The sequence below is a fragment of the Coturnix japonica genome, chromosome 5 (genome assembly GCF_001577835.2).
Source record: "Coturnix japonica isolate 7356 chromosome 5, Coturnix japonica 2.1, whole genome shotgun sequence".
Classification (NCBI taxonomy): Eukaryota; Metazoa; Chordata; class Aves; order Galliformes; family Phasianidae; genus Coturnix; species Coturnix japonica.
In genome coordinates, this window is record NC_029520.1 from 10282878 (window position 1) to 10305670 (window position 22793).

The following is a 22793-nucleotide window of genomic DNA, read 5'->3' on the forward strand; positions in this document are numbered from 1 at the left end:
TCATGGAGGAGGTATTTTCATCCCCACTGTCCAAGCAGCCTATCTAAGAAAGGGTTTTAATGGCTTCGCTGATAGGCACAGAAAGGCTGCAGCTCAGAGAACAGAGCTCAGCTTTCTGCTCCACAATCCTGAGAGCTTCACACAGATTATCCAGCCTCTGAAAAATCCAGCGCCCACCCAGTCTTCTCCCAGAGTAACACCAGCTTGTGACGATAACACCACAGGCAGCGGTGCTGGCACACAGAGGGAGAACACCTGCCAGGAGGGAAGCTGCCACCTATTTGGTCCCCAGTGAAATCCGCACAAAGAGAATTCTGTTTGTGAAAAAAAACCATCTTAAAAACAACAAACCTGTGACATAAAGCAGCTTAAGTTTTAATGAAAGCCCGTCTCTCCAAAGTAAATTAAAGAAAAATCCAGAGGTCAAACCAAAATAAATACAGCCCTGCAGTGCTGTACTGGGAACGCTGGCCTCTGTGACTGAAGGCTGCACACATACTGCAGAGGTGGAGCTGCAATCTCACATGGGGGCCCGAGTTCAGGGACAGATACTCTGCCATTAGGACCAAAAGACCAACTGAAAGCAAGTTTTTAAAGCTGCTATCTTCCCACTTTGACCTAGATAAATGACCCACTTCTCTGCTTTGCTGGCTTCTGCATCGAACATACGCTTTCCTTACCCATACAACCCCCTCTTAGCCCTTCCTCCACCTATCAGCTCCTCCATTCATACAAGAGGTACCCCTCTGGGGATCAGCTGTATTGCCAGACTTTACACAACTTGTGGGGAAACCCAGAATCTCAAAATCAATTTTAAATGCTCCAAAACAATACAAATTAAACAAGATTATTGTAGGAAGCACAACTTAAGCACGTATGCTTTATTTATAAGGCATCAACACACTGTAATTTAAAACATGTGCAGCGTGGATTCTCACATTTTAGTAGGATTCAGAGCATATGCACAGACAGAAATAGGTTTACTTGAAAGCTGTTGCATCCAGAAAGAGCAATACTCTATCTAAAAGCAGTGCATTTACTTGAATGCAACCATCAGTACAATCTCTATGTACACATACTCCAAAGGGAGCATATCTGCATTTCCTCAATGGTGTGCCTTACAGCTACCCAATATTCTGCCTATTTGCATCCATCAGTAGCTGCTTTTTCACTTGCTTCCTCAACACCCCTGCCCATAGCAACTGCTGGGCCCAGCCCTGGATACAAATCAGGCTTCCACAGCAGCAAAGAGCTTCCTAGACACCATGTGCCCACCACACAGGCTTCAAAGATCACCCAGAGTGCACTGAAGTCACCAGGAACACGTTACCAGAGATACCTGTGGGTACCAGCTGCTCCAACTGCAGAACAGCAACATCGCCATCCAGCCCTGGTGAGCTAATATGGACACGCAGCATTTACACATGAATATACACACTCAGAGCACATACACCCATGGGAAATTCTCTGCACTGATCCCAACACTGTCAGGACCAGAAAGAGAGCTTTGCAGTCAATGCCACTCAAACTTCTTGTCAAAGCCTGAGCTAACTACCAAGTCAAGGAATGGCATTTAGAAACGTTATGAATAATGTTTTGTATTTAAGCTGGTTTTATAAGCAACAGTTGAACCATCATATATTTATTTGCCCCCTTTAGGCTTCCATAAAAATTAAATGGAAAGCAGCCACAAAGACGGATACTAGTATCCAGAGGGCTGGCCTGAAAAGAAAGTGTGTTGTATCAACCCAGACAGGCAAAAAATGTTGAGGGCAGTGGAGAAATCAACCATTGTTTTGCTTCAAGTACAACTTAGCATCTATATATAAAAAATGAGGCTTTACAACATCAGATTGCAAAGTTCTGTTTTAAATTAATGTGAAATATATTGCGTGTCCCTACCTGACATAGTGTTTAAACACTGCTGGCTAATTGGTCCTTCTGTTGGACTTCAGTGTGCTCTGCTACTACACAGCCAAACACATTTCCCACTTACCTTGCATCCCCAGTACTCTGGAACCACTCAAAATTAGCAATGAAAACATGTTATCCTCTAAGTAAGCAATATTTATACCAAGATTATATTTGCTCTCTGCTCCATAATGCTCTCACAGCAACAAAAACAGCACGAGAAGCTCTGCTCCGTACACACAAAGACATCAATTTCAGCCTGTCTCCTGTCCAACAATATCAACTCAGTCTCAAAAAGTAGACTGGAGATGGTCATAGTGGAGGGGGAATAGGACTAGATTTTGAGGGCGTACCTTCAGCTCCATTCTTGAGATAATGGCATGAGAAATGGCTCTTCCTGACCACACAGTACTGCCTTATCACAGAGGCCACACACAGTTCAGAATGTTTGTGCATAACAGATTGAGTTTAAGAGAAGCATATTTAGAAGTGCCATGGTGCCTACACCTGCTGCTTTATTGACAGCTCTGGTTCTATGGCAAGCCTTTGTCTCATCCTGCAAACACCACCTTTGGCCTTGCAAGTGGTGCGGGGCTTTTCCTGCAACAGGCAGAGAGGAAAAATGTCACACGATATTCTCACCTAATCTCTAACCTGAGAAAAATCAACCCTTGCAGCAAGAACACCAAACACCTCAAAATAATAGTAAAACTTCACCAGGAACTGCTACGAGTTTATACGACGGCGTTTTGGAAAGGGTGCACAACACAAGAAGAATAGAGGGCTCAGATCAACAAAAATAAGATTATAGAAAAAAGAAGTGACTTCTGCTGCATGTACCAACCAGAAAAACCCCGATCTCATTGGCACTGCATTTCTGGCACACGTGTAGATACACCTATTGTTCTGAAATCCCTTCAAACATCAAGTTAACGCAGGTTCATTAAGAAAAAAGAAAAGAAAAACAAAGATGAGAACTAAAGACATAACAGTGTTGAAGGAAGCAGCATTAAGAGCAGCTCAGCGGGAGACAATCAGCTTTACCAGCACTGAACAAGCACCCAAGAGCCATTAAGAAAGAATGTGATGCTCGTGCTCAGACAACACAGTGGAGAAATGATGCAAGATAGAGGGCAGAGTGGATTTTTATCACCTGCATTCCAGCCGGCCCCCATGAATTAACCCCCTCCTGAGTGACGGGCTGCTCTGCTAAAGACACCATCAGGACACATTTTCTGTGCAGCTCTTCCAGGTAAGATTGGAGCACGCAGAATCTGAGTTTGCGATTTATCCTGGAGCTGAGAAGAAATACCAGATCCAGACCGTGGGCTGGAACATCACTGAAAACTTCACCTTGTTATAAAAATAATTTGTTTTAAAAATTTAAACACCTGAACCCTGGGCAAGTTTCAAAATAACTGCATTCTGCTTAAAGTTTCCATGTTTTCATCGGGGAATGTTCTCAGCTTTCTGTGCTAAGCTGATGGAGCCTATTGCATAGCACCCCATTTCAGTGATGCATGAAGCAGTCCCTACAATGTAGCTTTGTTACACAGTTCATTCCAAAAACAACACCACAATGACACAGCCTTAAGAGACAGCTTTCCTCCTACCAGACTGTGAGCCAATATCTTTAGCATGACTGTATAAAGGAACAATAAACTGGAAAATATTTGCAGACAATCAGCTCCGATCTATCACACTCACAAAACTATCTTCCAAATGGATGCAGCTTGCAAGGCAAAAGCCTAGCAATAACTCTGGGTGACACTGAAGGCAAGTGCCAGGCAAAATCCATCTGAGAGAAAGAAAACTCATTCCTTCAGTAGTAGAGAGAAAGAAACACTAAGAAGTGAAGGTGTGCCACTGCCGATGCATTTATCATTCTGATTGCCCCAAAAGCTGCCTTTTGACATGGACTTCACAGATGAAGTCAGAGGCAAAAGTCTCATAAAACAGTACTTGTTAGGCTGCCTGGAGCACACTGTGAAAGGTGATGTACTTCACTTATAACATTGGAGCCCCTACTGCTTCCTTCCCATAGATAATAATTAAGAGTTTCACCTTCAATTTTACTATTCATTTCATCTTCTTTCACTAAAATTGAAGCTTAAATTTGTGCTCCAGAGAAAGATGAGAGCAATGGGCATTTGATAAAGAAAAGCTAAAATGAAAGACTCCTGTTCCACCCCTCCTCTGCCCCAAATATGTTGGACCTTCAGCTTCTTACAGAAGCAAAACTTCTAAAACTTGGCTTAGATATTCTCCCTGGGGATAGTTTAACACATTCAGAGCTTTTTGCTACACACATACAGAAGCCTCCCTGTAAGTTTTATAACACAACTACTGTTTTCACAGACTTATGGTAAATATGGAACTGAAAACAAAACCTTAATTGCAAATTGGCAGAGAACTCCAGACTAAGGAGTAGAAGGTATAATCAGCACAGGAAAGGAGGGTATCTGTGTGAGCACAGTTATTGGTCAGGACTATCTGTGCTTGAGTGGGAAAGGCACAGAAGAAAAAAGGGGAGATGCTGGGAAAGAACTTGACGAGTTTTCCCAGACTGACGGAGAGCTGCTAAGGAAATACAAGCTTCTTTCCTTCTTGCTGCTAAGAATGGTTTCCCTTCAGTACAGCAAATGATTTTATCTAGTAATGTCACATTTAGATGACAGCATTGGCAAAAAAACAGGAAAATCAGGAAAAAAGCATGAAATTTACTCTAGGAGATTTTTCTCCAGGCATATATTATAAAATATGAAGCACACAGCTTATATTATGTGAGATTGAACAGGAGAAACTATTCACTGTGATTCCTGGCACTCACAGGATAACTCCTTAGCTACTACTAGAAAGCAGGGCCACAAAATCCAGAAAGCACAGAATTAACTCAGCTCACACCCAGATCAGCACGTTTGCACTCCACATACAACTCCAAAAACATATGCTGAATCCTAGTTGATTTGATTTCATGATCCCAGAACAGAGCAGAGCTAGAGGAGGTCAGCAACAGCTTCTGCCGTCCAAACACCACCATGAAGCACTCAACTGAAAACCTGCAATAATTCAGATTCCTGAAGCAGGTGACAAGCTGGTATAAAACCTCAAGCACTTCACAAAAGTAACTGTGAGCAGATTATCTTGATATAAAGCCCTTCTGGAAATTCAAGGCAGGCTTAAAGTCACAGGATAACATACCTGAAGGCCAAGGCTACTGCACACTTATTTCAATGCTTAGGCACACACTAACATACGCTGGAAGCTCACCAGTTCAATAAGTAACTGATGGATTGAAAAGCAAGTTTTGGTAGGATCACTGTTATTGTATTACACTCGTTTCCAAACATTACTCCAAGAGCAAATGAAGCCAGCCACTGAGTGAGATCATGCTACTGGTATATCAAAGAACATCCAAAAAAGGTAAGATATACAGGGGGGAGGGGAGGGAAAAAATCACTTATCCATACAAAAATAATTCAAGTAGTTGAGGGCATCATATTATTTCAAAACATCTGAAATTTCCTTTTTTGGATCAGAATATCTCTAGTTAAGAAAGTCCTCCTGGAAACTTAGAGAGGACATGAGACTGTCTACTTATGATAGAAATATCTTCCGAATTATAAATGAGTTGTTATAACTCCACATAGTGTAATTCCTATTCAGCTCCTGAGGGACACAACTACCATGAATGCAGCACAGCCATCTGTTTGGGCTTTTTGTGTATGGCATTTTCCCTGATTTTTTTATCTTTATTTTCTTAATGTCTGATGAAAATTACTTTTAACCAGAAAAAGGTGCTGAAATTGAAGCATTACTGCTAGGACGCAAGGGCAGGCAAGTGACAAAGGAAAGCAAGACTCCACGACAGCAGAAGGGGAAGGAGAACTCCAGTCTTCTCAAAACATCCAGTAATTCCTCTGAGCTGTCTAAGATAATATTTAAGTCCTTCTGTGGGGCAGAAATGCTTGTCAATTTTATCCACAATCAAGTGATACACATTACCCGAAGTATTTCAGTACTCTTCGAGGTTCCTTACAGGGGAGGTGAAAGCAAACAATGCGTATTCATCCTGCACCTTGAGCTGTCTCAGCACACTGAAGATGCATTATATGCAGCAGACAAATACACTCCAGCACAGTATGTGAACCTGTTCTGACACTTGGCTCTAAAAATGATCCGAAACTAGGGAAAAAACATTGTGTTCCACTATGCAAATAGCAACTTCCCTGTACCATTATAGTATGTCTTGCTGAGAATTGCATCATCGCTAGGATGATGCTAAGCAGACAAACATTCAACCACTATTCTTAGTTTTGAAGAAAATGTTTCCCACATTACATAAACACACACACACCCGCATATGGGCGGCACCACCAATCTTCTCACTGCTTATACTTCAGGAAAGGAGCGGTTATCTTTCTATTTCAGTAGCTTTATTTTTGTTAACATATTTAAACACATATTGAGCTTTCTGTATCAGCTTTCTTAGCATTTCTTCTTCCCTTCTCTTCATCACCATCACCTTAACTTTCCATAAGGTGAGACTGTGAAGCAGGAGTAAAACTGGCATCAATTCCAAAACATCCTTACAACTTCAGACAAATAATTCACTTCTCAATATGCACTCAGCTGAAAAGGGGACTGCCCTGGAATTCCTTCTTTCATAAAATAGGTAGCTGCCCACCTGACAAAAAATATACGTTCCCACTTTGTACAAGTTAACCAAGGGTACTGGGAACAAAACATAATGGATTTCTGAAGATATAATCTACATTTTGCAAGCTCTTCCATATGTTGGTTACCAGTCTGTAACATGCAGAATTCCTCTAAATAGATGCAGTCCCGTACCACTTTCCTAGCACACATCTCTAACAGTCAGCCAGCTCAGGGTAAGCACATTTGAGCAGCAGCACAATAAAAGACAACACGGGACAGACAGCAAGCAATTCTGCACCCAAAAGCTAACTTTGGTATAGATTTGCACATAGCCAAGCTTTTGATAATACTTCAAAATTCAGTTTGTTAATTCTTTGTCTAGAGGATGGCAAAATACAGAATATAAACTATGCTTGTTATTACGTGTTCAGCATTAAATCTAAACAAGCAACAAACGCAGTTAAAGATGCAGTTCCAGTATTCCCAATCCAACCAGGCTGACAGATATGCACATAAAACTGAGCTGCTTCGAAATAAGTCACCTGTGGGTTTAAGTTCAGTGTTAAACTAAGGATCTTAACCTACTTGAAAATCATGATTAACATGATGCACCTTCCTCAAAAGACCAGGGATAACAAGAAGGTATTTTGACTATACAAGGAAGAAGAAAAATCCCATCTTGCTTCATAGTGCATGTTCTAAGTTGATATGATGAATGCATGGCCAACTAAATTCAGGTTTCAAAAAGAACCCTTTTTATCAAAGAAACTGCAGTTCTGGCTTTCAACCAGAAAACACTCCAAACATGTTGCTACTGCTGCTTTTGAAAGTAATAAAGTTATTTTATTCCATAAATTAAGCTTTGCTTTCTTTGCATATGCAAGCTTTCATATGCATACTTGGAGACTGCCCACATCTACACTGCTAGCAGTGCTCTACCTATATACCTGCTAACCAGCAGTTCTTGCACATAATATCTTCCCGCTTGCCTTTAGACATGACCAACTTCATAAAGAAACTAGTAAGAGGCCATCTAACTGAAGTTGATATCTGCATCCATTCACTACTTGGATGCTTACCAAAATACAGTATAGAAACAGAAAAAAATAGCACAGATCAGTGAAGCTCTGCTGTACATCAGCTTAACAGTGCTGGACACCCATGCCCCTAAACCCAGGCCTCCCAAACCTGCTCGGTGCTGCAGACTGAAAAACCTTTTTTGCTCGGTCAAGCACAGAATAGAAGGTGTAGGGAAGGGACTTCTCAACAGAGATGGTCACAGCTTCTAACACCAAAAGGCACTGGACAAGACATTGCTTCATACCATTTGAGGATTCACTAAGTCCTCCAGGAACCAATCTCCTCAGATAAAATACTACCTTTTAGACAGCCAGTTATAGAAAGAATAAATATGGCATGGATTCAGCTGTAGCAACATGCTGATAACACAGCTCCTTTTGTATTTTACCTCATATGATTACTGCTTTGTATACACTAATAATGGCTTGTTAGGGGCCAATGTTTTTAAAGGTAGTCAAAATATGCAATACTTATCACATCTCAGAACTTAGAGATGAGATCTATCAGGTAGCTACACAGCTACAGTCAGTACTGCACACCCCTTCCTGGAGCTGACTTCATCTCTTTTAACCTTGTAGATAAACTAAATAGTTGTTTCCCCACTATGGTTTTTGTAGCTTGTTCTAATTATTTCACAATGCAAACACACTTTTATTTTTTTATCCAAGAGGATATTCTGACTATACAAATACAGCACACGAGCAAAGAGTGGCTGCCACAGAAGACACTGCATTTCCTATGAAATCTGTGCTTTGCAGATGTTAAAATTCACCCTTCACCCATGCCTCTGAATTGCCCAAGTGAAGCAAACTGTACTGGCTAAAAGAAAACAAAAATATCTATTTTGCCTGTAACTACACACTTGACTTTCTTCCTGTGCAGGTGTACACTAAGAAGTCTTCTTCACACCCTAACCAAATGCCAGAAGACATCTGGAGCACAGACAAAATGCACGCAGGTAACGCCCTGGATGAATCACGCATTTCCTCTGGTGGTACATTGGGCTTTTCACCACAGGACTTACCTGACACTTCCCAGAAGAGCCTGCTTTACTGGGATTGCACAAACAACACATAGCACGTGAAGGGGAAGATGTAGCCAGCTACCTCCTGCCTCGGAATCCACAGAGACAAGGCAGCTGCCCTTCCAGACAGAACATCCCCAAAGCTCATTTTAGAGGCCCAAAAGGAAGTAGGGACAATTCGGAGTGAGTCGCAGAAGCAGCTTCCAGAGGCACTGTGCTTGGATACGCTACATGCCAGCACACCATGATAACCAGCCTGGCAGGCTTTGGGGCTAGAAGAAGCCTCCAGTTCTTGTCTGCCTTCCATCTCATTATCCCTGGAGTAAACCTATGGATTCATTAGCTAGAGCAAACCTTCCAGAAAGGCATCTGATTTTAACTGGCAGATTTGACAAGGATGAAAAAAGCAATAGTCAGTGAGTCATTTTAGAAGCTGATCACATCCATTGTTAAAATGCACATCTTTTGAATATTTGAAACCTCCTAGCTTAAATATCCATTTATGTTTCCTATTACATTTGTCACTCTCTTGGTGAGATTATCACTTTCTCCTATCTTTTTATTAAGTTCATCAGCTAGATACCATATTAATCTCTTGACTTTCTCCTTAGGCCTCATATTAGAAACTTTCTTCCAGTCTTTAAACACCACAGCTCTTTTCCATCCTTCTAATATGGAAGGGACCCAAGTGCCTGCTCAAGACAATGTAAGCATACCTGATCAAAAGATTTGGAGATATTCTTTAAATTTTAAGAGGGATGAACAAGCACATAGAACCCTATCTGGGTCTTCATTCCCCAACAGATTAAAGGGACAATACTTCATTTAATACAGTGACCAAATAGAAGTTAAGTTTCTAACATTTACAAATGCAGAAGATACTCACATCCTAGAGAAAAACACCAGTACTCTCTTCAACACAAAGACACCTCTATAAAACGATCAATTTACTTTCATTTTCCAGACAGAAGAGCTATAAATGTGAGGTTGCCCTTGCTTTGTAAATATTTAATGAGGTTAGCAACAATACAGACCATGTCATCCCACATAGGCTGCTCTACCTTTAATTAACAAACTCAAGGAAAAAAAGCCTGCTTTTTTTTCTGTTATCTGTTTTCTTCACTTTCTCATTCATAATCATAAAGGTGAGGGGAAAAGGCTGCAGTGTGATCATTCAAAGTCAGATTGTAAGTAACAAACAACTCTAACAAATAGTGTACATAGCAATGTGTCATGCCCTGTTACTACCTCTTTACCTCTGCTTGCTTCCACTATAATCCTTGAATACCCTTGAGTAAAAGCAGTATTGATTCAAGCCAGACTATCTGACCTGAGGGACCCTGTAGAAAGGAGAGGGAAAGATGATCTGGCCTAAAACTTGAGTGTGCCTTATCATCTGTTAATATAACCATTAGCACTGAAAGCTGCTCAGTCCAGCTTTGCTACCTGCTCTCCCCCTACCCTTTCCTCAGACTGATGGAGCAAATGCATTCTCACATCCTTTATAAGGGAGCACTCCAACAACAGCAAAGAACAAACCAACACACATTGTGCCCCTCACCCCTCAATACTGTCCTTGTCTCACTTGAACAATGCTACTTTGAACATGTGTAACTTTGAAAAACACATCTATTCCTGTACTTGCCAAAGAACATTGCCCACCCTCACCAGAAACACTCCATGTGCTTCGAGGTTAGTTGGGTTACTTGATGGATAAGAAACAAAAGGTGGAATAGATTGCCGTTATGCAAGTCAGAGCTTGCACAAGTTTCCCAGCTTCAACACCTGATAGCTCTCCCATAGCAAAAGCTGCTCTTTCCCCACTTTAGGACTTCACTTACTGTCTCATTTCCACTCCAGATAATCACTGCCAATAGAACTTGAAAGGCCCTGCTCTCCCACCATGCAACAAAGGAAACCAGATTGTCCTCCTGTACAGTGTGCATCTGCTCTTGTACCACAACCTCTCTTAGCAGATTGTTGATTAGGAAAAACAGATTGGCAATGAGAAACAGATCAGCAGTTTGGCATTTGTTCTACTTGTGTAACCTTTCAGAAACAGCCCTGCATTGCAATGAAAGCAACTAACATCTGCTCCGTGTAACATAAATATTGGAGAATCCAAAAGGCGAGTAGTTGCTCATGAATTGTCTGAATGGATACTGAGAAACCAATCTAGGCTGACATTCAGACATGTTATAAAACTTCTAAATGCAAATCTCTAAAAAGGTAAACTAATATTTAAATAGTCCTTACGTGGACAATAAAGAAAGGTCAGTGATCTATTTCAGGTGTACTTCAGTAGTCTGTCAAAGCAAAATGCTCATTAGGATCTTCTGGAACTCAGTGAAGTGTCTTTTGATTGAGGAAAACTGCTTCCCATTTAACTGCTCACATCAACTGGATACATCTTCATACCATTGATTTCCTGCTAGTTTAACAACGTGAACCAGCTCACTGTGGGCTGTCACTGGCTATGTCAGAGAAACAGCAGAAACAGCCCAGTGTCAGTCCCCTATCAGTGGAGGTTTGCAGCTATAGCGCCCAACTGCATGCTTATGCTAATAGGTTCACATGTGCTTGCAGACAAAAGACAATTCTCAACATGCATCGCTATGTCAGTTCCCAGAAATGAGACTGATAAGACTAAAGAGAGAAAAATTACACATAGCTTCTTTACATCCATCGTTCCATGCTGCAAGGATATTACATTAAATGCCAATGTAGAAGGTAGTCAAAACTGCTCCCAAACACAGGAAAGTACTTGGAGTAATAGGAGACTGGAACTGAAGAAGGCAATCCAAGAGAAGCTGCTCAGCACACTCTGACACCAGAACAGCTGGGGAAGCACAGCAGACCAGCTAGCATTGATCTGCTCCCCGCATTGCAGTTTTCTGATGAGAAGCATCACCCCTGCTTCAAGTCAGCAAATGAAAGAGCACTCACAAGTGATAACAAGGCTCAGGCTAGATTTTCTTTCTGTCTGACACTTGGCAGGTTGGAAGCTTGTATCTATTTTGGATGAACAGAGAATTACTGTCCTAAGGGTGATACAAAATATACTCATAAAGAAACAATCTGTTTATAAACTTTAAATCCCCTGATACAAATAGACCTATGTTGAAATTACACTACTGTGTTTCAACACATGCTTACAGGAGAATAGACTAAAGGTACTTTTAATCTTCGAGCAACATTTAGGAGAGCTGTCACTAATTCATCACTACCTCTAACAGCCAGTGATACAGTACTTTACAAGCAGAAACACACCTGAGCATTGCAATGCTACTGTTCCTCAGTACTGCTTTCATGCCTACAAAATCCTCCCAAAGACAGCAGTTTTCTTTACAAGGATAGAATAAAGACAACACAGCCAACCCTCCAAGTCAAAAGAAAAGTCATTCTGCTCCTGTCCCCTCTTACAGGTTTTATTGCTGTTACAAATTGATTACCCTGCACTTAGAAAAGGCTATGACATGCTGTGCTCCTCCCCACAACTATCTCCTCCGTGCCTCGCAACACTCACATCTTCAAAGCTTAACAATATCTGACCAAAACAATCCTTAAAACTGCAAACACAGGATGATGTTCTGCAAAAAGAAAAACAGTGGGAAGGTATTAATAATTTTTTCTGTGTTTCAGAGACTGTGTCAAAGTGTCATAATAAAAAGACATGTTTAGCTCCTTTTTAATCACTTTTTGTACAGTTTCTCTCACAGAAAACTCACAGGGTGAGTCCCCATGAGACAGACTGTGTATCACTTTGGCAAAGGCTGAAGTCAGGAACTGGCTGCAGCCTTCAGCTGTTTGCACACTCGCTTTCAGGCTGCCCCAGCAGCAGCTGATGTGGGTATGCAATCACCGCCTGGCTTTTGTTTTTCAGAACAAGGAGGAAAAACATTTTTTTGCCCTCCCTCGTCTGGGAAACAGGAAATAAATTCTTATAAAGGCTCTCCCACATGCAGACAGGGCAGGAAAAAGGTGGAGTTTGGCAACATTGACGTTTGTTCTTCAAATGCAGAGCAGTAATTATTGTAAGGTAAGCAACAGCATGGCCAGGCTCACCGGTGTTTACCCACCCCAGTGCTGTTATTTTTCAAACATATTTGTATTTCACACAGACTTAGCTATAAATGCACCAAATCACTTATTTTCACCAGAGCTGTCAGGTTAGACTCTTGTGTAGACTTTATTCACCTTTACAAAAAGGCAATGAAAGGAAGGAAATATGCACAAGTTAGTTATAACTGCACAAGTTACTTAGCTCTTCTACTTCTGATAAAGTGGCTGGACATCTTATCCCTGTCTTAGAAATGGGACCACATCATTTCAAGTGCAGAATATCGCTCCCAAAAACACATGAGAAGTTCTACACCTCCACTTCAGCAGTATTGTCCTTAGCAGGGGGAAACCATCAGGACCGAAGATCATGTGAATTTTCTAACATCACTTAAAAACTGTAACTTGAAGTTTGAGGAATGTCTGAGGGAAATATGTTCCTGCCAATCGCATGTATTGCAGGATCATGCATGTATCAAAAACTAATCACCACCTCCCCAGACAGCCCATTCCAGTGTCTCACCACTCTCTCAGAGAAGAAACATTTCCTAACATCCAACCTGAACCTCTCCTGGCCACTTATTCTAGTCCAATTGCTAGTTACATGCGAGAACAGGCTGACTTCCACCTTGCCACAACCTCTTTTAAGGTTGTTGTAGAGAGGAATAAGGTCAGCCCTGAGCCTCCTCTTCTCCAGACTGAACAATCCCAGCTCCCTCAGCTGCTCCTCATAAGGCCTGTGCTCCATACCTCTCACCAGCTTCACTGTCCTTCTCTGGACACACTCCAGGGCCTCAGTGTTTTTCTTGCAATGCCAAGCTCAAAACCTAACACAGTACTCAAGGTGCAACCTCACCAGTGCTAAATACAGAAGGATGATTTTACCACCTTTCTCCTGCTGCTGGCAATGCTACTTCTGATACAAGCCAGGATGCCTTTGGTCTTTTGGCCACCTGGGCACACTGCTGGCTCACGTTCAGCATCACGTTCATCTCGTTGATGCTCACGTGCTGGCTCACGTGAGCATCAACCAATACCTTCAGGACTGTTTCCTCTCTTCCAGCCATTCTGCACAAAGTCCATGGTATTGCCTGGGGTTGTTGTGACCAGAGCTCAGGACCCAACACTTGAACTTGTTGAACTTCATCTAATTGGCCTCAGCCCAGTTATCCAGCCTGTCCAGATCACTCTGTAGGGCTTTCCTACCCTCAGGCAGATCAACATTTCCTCAGCACCTTGATGTCATCTGCAAACTTACTGAGGGTGCACTCAGTGCCTTCATCCAGGTCACCAATAAAGACACTGAACAGAATAGGCTCCAGCACTGACTCCTGAGGAGCACCACTTGTGACCAGTCACCAGCTGGATGTGACTTCATTTATCACCACTCTGGGCCTGGCAAATAGTGCTTTTTAAAACCACATTCTAGTACACAAAGAGAAAGGCCCTTCATAAAACGAGCGGTCACTACAATCAGCACCAATAAAAGAAATGCTCCCTTGGCAACTTGGTTGACATAAAAGCAAAGTTGCACAGCTTGGGCTTGGTACCTCCAGAGATCTTGATGTTTCTTGAGCTGTGCAAGCTACGATACAGCTCTTACCTCCAGCCGGCCTCCCATGAAGCCCTCTCTCTTCAGCTACCTGCATCGCACATTAAGTTCAATAAGTTATCTACCTTCACAGAAAGCACCAATCTGCTTAGCATGCATGAGAGACAGTTTCTCTCAAAAAACATATTCCAACCACTGAGAAATCAATTAACGTTAGACAAAAGATGAAATGAACCTGCAAAAACAAAACAAAATAAAAAACCACCTTATTTCTTTCAGTTGCTGAACGGTTGCTTCACTTTTTGTTCATTGAGGTCAGACAGCTGCTTTGTTTTGATTTTTGGAGCTGAAAGATTTGTTTCTTAAATCATCTTAAGTACAGCGATAATACAGTGACAACACTGAGCACGGTATAGAAAACAGCACTTAATCTCAATACAAATATTAAAATGTGGCAGTTTCTCTTTAAAGGTGCTAAGTACCAATCACTACAAAAATCCCCCAACAAGCTCCACAAAAATCAAGTGATGATAACAAAAACACTCAGGTCCCCTCAGAAAACTCCGACATGACTGTATCAAGAATACACACCTATAATTAAAACTGACTAGGAAAGACTTGTCTGCAAAAAGAATGAGCTCATCTTTTTGGAGTAATGCAGCTTTATGAGTAGCATGAAATGAAGTAAAGCTCCAAGCCAATAAAAACTGACACATGCAATGACAGTGTGATGCTGTCAGCTACCTAACATTCAGCATTACGATCTCTCCTGCCAATGCATATGCTTCATCTTTAGCATCCCTTAGCACTGCTGCTGCTCTCTCCCACACATCATAAAGAATCCACATTTTCCTTTAGCTGAGCAAGCAGTAAAGTGAGATGAATGATGTTTCATCCAGTATAGTTGGCAGGACACAGCTTTGGGACTGAAAGATTTAAAAAAAAAAAAAAAAAAAGTGATTACCAAGATTTGCTTTAGTCCTCTTCCTTGGCTTTGGAGCAGACCATACTTTAAAAAAACCTCCTTAATATGGCTATGGAGTAAAGAAACCTTAACTTACATCATCATTATTGTCGGTACGGTTTGACAGCATTTAAAGGAGGGAAACAAGCTCCCATTATACTGTAGTGGAAAGTTTGAATTCACTGAAAAAGCTATTAAAATCACTACATGAAATACGTTTGTTCACTGCAATCTCACATTCACATCCAAGCTAAAAGCTCTACTAGTTAGAGCACCTTGGAAGAAAAAAGCAGAAATAAACTGCCTTTGTGCTCAAACTATTGGATCTGAAATACACAGTAACTAGTATAAAAGTTTGGAGTTAATTTACAGACCCTTATTATTATTAACAGGCTACAAAATATGTTAATAGTTCTGGTGTAGAATAGATACATTATATGGCTACTTTCAGTGGACATTTCTTGATGCAAGTACATAGTGCCTTCATTATAAGCTCTGACCATGCTCTATGTTCTTTGAATGGAACTCCTCTCCTAAGAGGACAGGCTGAGAGAGATGGGGCTCTGCAGCCTGGAGAAGAGAATGCTCTGGGGAGAACTCTGCAGGGAAAAGCAGTCATGTTTCAGTATCTAAAGGGGCAGAGGGCTGTTAGAAGAAAGGAGACAGACTCTCAACTCTTTACAAAGGTAGATAATGACAGCACAAGGGAAGTGGTTTTTATGTTGAGGAAGAATTTAGGTTTGATATTGGGGAGAAGTTTTTCGCCGAGAGTGATGAGGTGCTGGCACAAGCTGCCCAGAGAAGTTGTGGGTGCCTCACCCCTGGAGGTGTTGAAGGCCAGGTTGGATAGGGCCCTGGGCAGCCCAGTCTAGTATTAGACAAGGAGGTTGGTGGCCCTGCATGCAGCAGGGGGTTGGACTTGGCGACCCCTGAGGTCCCTTTCAGCCCAAGCCTTCCTATGATTCTCTTCAGCAGGGTCTGTTGTAACAGGATACAGGGAGATTGTTACCAACTAAAAGAAAGGAAGTTTAGACTGGATATAAGGAAGAAGTTTTTTTACAATAAGGGTGGTGAAGCACTGGCACAGGTTACCCAGAGAGGTGGTGGATGCCCTGTCCCTGGAGAGACACCCAAGATTAGGCTGGATGTGGCTTTGAGCACTGGATCTAGTGTAGGTGTCCCTGCTCGCTGCAGAGGAGTTGGATCAGACAGACTTTAAGGGTCCCTTTCAACCAAAAGGTTCTATGATTCTACAAGGCTGTTTACTTTCATTAAGAGATGTCAGAAAAACACAGAAGGTGCCAATTCTTTTTTTTTTTTTAAAGGTTAAGTGTCAATTATGTATTTTGTTGATCCTGTACTGGCCCAAGGTTGTTAATGTCACAACCCCTTTGTAACACTCAAATCCTAACATGAACATTTATCACGACTTCGAGATTCTGTATAAAAACAAAGATGACAGCTTCCTTGAATTTGTGCCACAACATTGTTTTATATCAAAAGGTGAGGCATTTCCAATTCGTATATTCACTACTGGGAAAAAGAAGTTGGAGAATATACACATATGAGAGCTGGGAGAGCACATTCTGTACTCTGAACTAAACTTAGTTACACACAGATAAGCTAAGGAAATGAATATACATGTCTACAGGTTGTTAAAAGATTTAAATATTTCTACCAGCAGGCAATTAATTGATGAGGACAGTTCACCTCAAGGGAGATGATTCTACTCCCTGCTCAAGAGAGATGATTCTTCAGAGGCACCACCTGAAGTACCTCATTCAGTTCTGGGACCCTCAACACAAGAAGGACATGGAGCTGTTGGAACAGATCCAGAGGAGGGCCATGAAGATGATCAGAGGGCTGGGGCACCTCCCCTATGGATACAGGCTGAGAGAGCTGGAGCTCTTCAGCTTGGAGAAGGAAAAGCACCGGGGGGACCTTATAGTGGCCTTCCAGAACTTGAAGGGGGCCTACAGGAAATGTGGGGAGGGACTTTTTGTAAGGACACGTAGCAACATGGTCAAGGGGAATAGATAGATATAGATATTAGGAAGAAATTATTTACTGCAAGAGTAAAGTACTGTGAGACACTGGAACAGGCTGCCCAGAGAGGCTATGAATGCCCCCTTCCTGGAGGTGTTCAAGGCCAGGCTGGGCTGGGCTGTGAGCAACCTGGTCTAGAGGAAGTGTCCCTGTCTGTAGCAGGGGGTTGGAACTAGATAACCTAAAAAAGTCCCTTCCAACCCAATCCATTCTGATTCCATGATTATTAAAATTAGTATCTTGCCATACTGTAGCTTGACATTGTTCTACCTTAAACAGTTTTTCCACATAAAACCAACAATTGTTCCCACTATAGTATCTGACATGAAACATTTCCATTTCAGAACTACATTATGATACCTGCCTATACTACATATGCTTCACCAATCCAGACAACTGGTTGATTAAGAGGTTACCTTAAGACTGTGTTGTATTTTATGTCAATGTATAGTTTCCTCGGTCATCTGCAGCATTCACCATAAAGTAGGCTCAGTTCCAAATCCATATTTGGGAACAGCTCTATTAATATAACAACAATGATTCACAACGCAAGTTCTAATGAAATCTATTTAAAAACATAGAGCTTATATTACTTTCACCATATAAGGCCTAAAGTTTAAATCTTTATGCATACATTAATGAAAATAAACGCGGTTTGATTACTTTTGCCCGCTTGTATGTGCAATAAATAAATAAATAAATAAATAAATGAAATCTCAAGGAAAACTTAGGAGGTGATAAATCTTACATTTCAGGACAAATGCTACCAGAACAGCCAGAGGAGTAGAGCCCAACTTACAAATGCAGTACCCACAATGCTCATAAAAGCAGCCCAATTCCTGAAGGCAGTGATGTGTGCCACTGACTTGGTACCGCAATGCAAGGAGAATCACTCCTGCCTTCAGCAAGCAGAAGAGCAAACACTGCAGTGACTGGAACACGAGTCATGGCTGATCAAGAACACAGCAGGATCCCCTCAAGGCTCAAGGCAGCGGTGTTGGCGTGATGTCTCGGCTCACCTTTTTTGACACCACGCAGCATTTTAAAGAAGACTCACCAAAAATGAATTCCTGATTCAACAAAATCTGAAGTGGTTAATCCACATTTTTGGCCTTATGCTGACAAAGTGTTTGCTGCGCTTTCCAAGGATAACAGTGTGTATTACCACCCTCACATATTCCCTTTTTTAAGTGTAAGAACAGTGGTAATTTGTGAGGATTGTAAAACAACTCAAACAGCTGCTTCTCTTCAGATAAGATATTTGGATGTTCCTACTACTTCTGTTTGTCAGATGAGCTATTTTAACAGGCTTTCACGAACTGCTTGTCACATCCTTTAACACTATTTTTCCTGCAGTTGCAATGATGCTTAACAAAAAAAAGTCTTCTGAAGTACACTTATTATGTCCTTATTTCTACTTATTTGGGCAAAAGAAATACAAGATGATTTTTTTTCCCTCCCAGGCTTGTTTTGCGTCAGTACGAGAAGGGAGCATTCAAGAAAAATAAATTCTTTTTCAATTTCAGTAGTTGGCTCAGAATCAAGAATCATTAGTTTACATCAGTGGTTCAGAGCAGAGGAAACAGATCTTGGGGCCAACAATATTTTATTAGTCAGCTGAACACCGTTAATGAGTACAACATTCCTAAATATTTTTTCCCTGTCCAATTCAAATTCGTATCAAGGCACCAGTTATTTCTGACATTGATTGTATAGATAATCATCTTCAAGAAGACATAGTCCTGAGATAAATGCATTATCTCCATGGTTCTGTTCCCATCCTGATTTTTTTGGAAGCAAGACTCACAGTACTTTCAGAAGGAGCCAAGACAGCACTGTGCAGGGGGAGGGAGATGCCAGGCTATGTAACTTCTCAGTTAGATCCTGATACTACAAGCTGGATGCAAACTTTCCCAGAAATTTGAGCAAGTAGTTCTCAGCAGCGCTGGCACTGAAGCTGGCTGCAAACACAGCATTTTATGCTTTCATAGAATGGCTTGAGTTTGAAGGTATCACAGATATCATCAAGTTCCAACCCACCCCCCTTAGGAAGGGCCACCAAACTCCAGATCTGGAACTATCCATCCTGGCCTTTTGAACACCTCCAGGGACAGGACATCCACAGCCTCTCTAGGCAGACCGTTCCAGCACCTCTGTGAATAACTTCCCCCTAACTTCTAATCCAAACCTTCTTCAACTTAAAATCTAAACCTTCCTTGAGCTTAAAACGACACCCCCCCCCCCCCCCCCTTGTCTTATCACTGTAAAGAGTTGATTCCCCTCCTTTTTATAATCCCATTTTAAATACTTGAATGCTGCAATGAGGTCTTCTCACACTATTCCCTTCTCCAGGCTGACCAAGCTCAGCTCCCTCATCCTGTCTTCACAGGGGAGGTGTTTCAGCCCTCTAATCAATCTTTGTGGCCCTCCTCTGGACCCTCTCCGACAGCTCCAGCTTTCCTCTCTACCACATTTCAGAACGCACAACTATTTGAAATGAACAGCTTACTGCAAAAGATGCACAAATTTTCACACAACCCTTTTACCTCAGGAACTGAGATTCTCCAATCACACATCCATTTGGTTGCCTCATCCAAAATATCAGCACCATATTTCCCAGAAACTAGGAAAAACTCTAATCTGGTTACATTTGACAGAGTAGAACAAAATACACAACTTTAAATAGTTAACATTATTAAACATATAATTTAAAATTACCTTGTCTGATTCACAACATGCATTGGAAATTCATCTCTGACCATGTTGATTACTCTAAATTACTCTCATTTGGCTATACCAAATACCTGCTTTTTTTCTTCTTACAGTAACAGAACCTGCCAGCCCTCATGTGCTATATTGTGACCAGTAATCCCACTACAACAACATTGTACTACTACTGCAGCACTAGCTTGCATTTGTCCTACAGCATTCCAAACCACTGAGCTCCCATCACCTGGTGTGACCTGTGCGACAGGGTGCTGCTCCACCTGGCAAGAGGAACATGCTGTCCCAAACAAAAACCCTAAAGATCAAAACAAGCCTTTCTGCTGACATGCCAAAAGTTGAGGCTGAACAGGAAAACATATTTGAACTTCTTTTTGCACTGCCTTGCATTATTAAGCTATCTAGGCAAGAGATAAACATAAAAGGAATTTCTTTAATTAGAGAAATTCATTCCTCAGCATCTGCTGTTTAATAGAGCAGAGCACATCAGCATGTTAGAATCAGATAATACTGGAGCATCCCACAAACTCACAGTTGAAGCTTCTTTTTCATGCAAACCTTTGGGTGCTACTGGTTTTTACTCGCTCTAATACAACACTTCCAGTTATATGATTGCCATAAAACATAATGCCAGGTATGCACTGGGCCACAACAAGTGAAATTCCTTAAAACAATTATGCAGCATCCTGCAAGTTAGAACAAGGTGCAAAACAGATGCAGAGGGTGATCCTGCACAATTTAATTCCAGTCAGTTTTATACCATGCATGCATTCATTTTTAATAAGCCTCAAATCAATTAAAGACTGCTTCCCATGCACAACTAAAACCTAAAGAAAACCCTTTCACATAAATATTATCAACTAAATTTTGCTTTTCAGAAACATTTCTTAACCGATTCTCTAAATTCAGATGATCTCTCAGAGGGTCAAAAACCCACGGCAAGACAAAATAATAATAAAAAAACATTAACAGCAATATATTCTTAACCTCTATCTTCTCCAGACTCAGTCCTACTGAGAGGGACAGGCTCATCTTAAGAGATTAAAACCAAACCCAGCAGGATAGTAACTTTTAGTTAGGTCTGCATGCAGTCAGGTAGTGTTTAAGCATATAAAGGACTACTGCTTTGCCAACCTAAGTGGCCTTCTGCAAGGTTAGTGCAGACAAAATCAGTGCAGACTAGCCAACCATCACTAACAAACAATTCTAATCTCATCCACTTGCACACCTATCCCTCTCTCTTGTGCAGGGGCTGTCAAACAACAATGCAACAGATTGTGAGTTTCGGGGCACCAGGTACTTGTGTGCTGACCTCCATGCTGGGCTCTGGAATACACCGCGGCTTCTTGAGGATGAAGCGCTAAGCCCATTGCACCACAGAGCATTTATCACCGTGCTCACTCATTACAGATGGTTTAAAGCAGCAGAGGAAAATGACACTCCAGGACTAACAACTTTCCTCATTTGCCAAGTCACCGCCAGGCACTACCAAACAGTTAACTTAGCGATGTGGAAGTGCAAGTCCTCTTCAGCTCTGGCATGCTGTGATGAAGAATAAAGCCTACATCATCTCAAGACATACAAAGCATCTGCATAACTAAAATCAAGTGCAATTATATAAGACCTTAAGAATCTCTGGTTTCAATTCTTACAAAACAGTTTATTTACACAAGAAATAACTAGTTATGCTCCTTACAAGAATGGTACATTCTCCGTTACTGATTAAACGGCAATCAGAGAGAAGTTTTAAGAAACAAAGCTCATATAAGGTTATCTCAGAGTGATTTTAAGCGCTCAAAACTAAACTTTAAATCTAGTCAGCTAAAAATCAATGCACCTGCATCAATGCACTATCAAGGGAGCATCACATTTAATGAGTGTCACCCTCGTTTGTACCAAAAGCTTGGGCTAATGGCTGACAAACACTTAAAATAATTACCACTCATCTCTTCAGGAACCACACAGCTCCTAATGTTTTAGAGGTTCTACTGAGCAGGAGCTCCTTTCCTCTGTGAGATGAGATGCACCTCATTTTCACACACAGGCAGCTCCAGCCCTCCCCCACCAAACACAGACACCTCAGCAGCACATTTAATAAAACACTAAAGAACACAAGCTAAATAAGCTGCACATTTCACTTGCAGTGATTCTCTTATTTTTGAAGCAGAATGCTTGGTTGTTATTTCACAAATCCTATTGTTAGAAGGAAAAATCAAGGCTTCCGTATTTGTGCAGTTTTAATGATGAATATTTGAAAGAGGATGCAGGCTCTTTCTTACCCGATCAGCGTGTACGAGCCATTCCTCTTGAGCCTCATACTCGCAGATAAGAATCTTAAGAAGAAATCCAGACTGAGGAGGTTTGTCCTTTGCTAGAGCAGAATGCAGGCACCTGTTTGGTGGCTATGCTTTTTGCTAATCAGGGGATCTCTTTCCTGTTTCTCTGAGTCATCAGCAAGGAACAATGAGAAACCGCCAGTGGAGCCAATTAGCAGGAAGCCAGAGGAAGCTGCCCACAGCCCAGCGAGAGGCTGGAGGTGTAAAGCAGTCCCAGCACACCCCCCTCAGCATCTCCAATCCCACTGAGAATAAGCAGCACAAAATCGCAGAGAACGGCTTTTTTTTCTTAGTACAAAGTACTGTAACCACACCCTGCTTTAGCAAGAATAAATCTCGTAGAAAACCATTTCATTGGTGAGCTGCTTTTCTTCTAATCGGTCTGAAAGCTGCTTCAGATAAATTCCCTCATTCTCATGAGCCCTTGCTATGGCTACC

The 22793-nt window shown here is 41.5% G+C and overlaps 1 protein-coding gene across 5 annotated transcripts in view; it reads right to left on the bottom strand.

Annotated features, from left to right (window-relative positions):
- The window catches only part of MOB2 (MOB kinase activator 2), a 107113-nt gene that overhangs the window by 31731 nt on the left and 52589 nt on the right, over nucleotides 1-22793 (bottom strand). Inside the window, exon 1 of one of the 5 annotated variants that reach the window (XM_015863836.2) lies at nucleotides 22299-22411. The exons of the other annotated variants lie outside the window; for them this stretch is intronic. Within the exon in view, the coding sequence (XP_015719322.1) occupies nucleotides 22299-22336 (38 nt within the window). The 5' untranslated portion in view covers nucleotides 22337-22411. Of the gene's footprint in view, nucleotides 1-22298; nucleotides 22412-22793 lie in introns of those variants that run through there. 5 annotated transcript variants of the gene reach the window in all.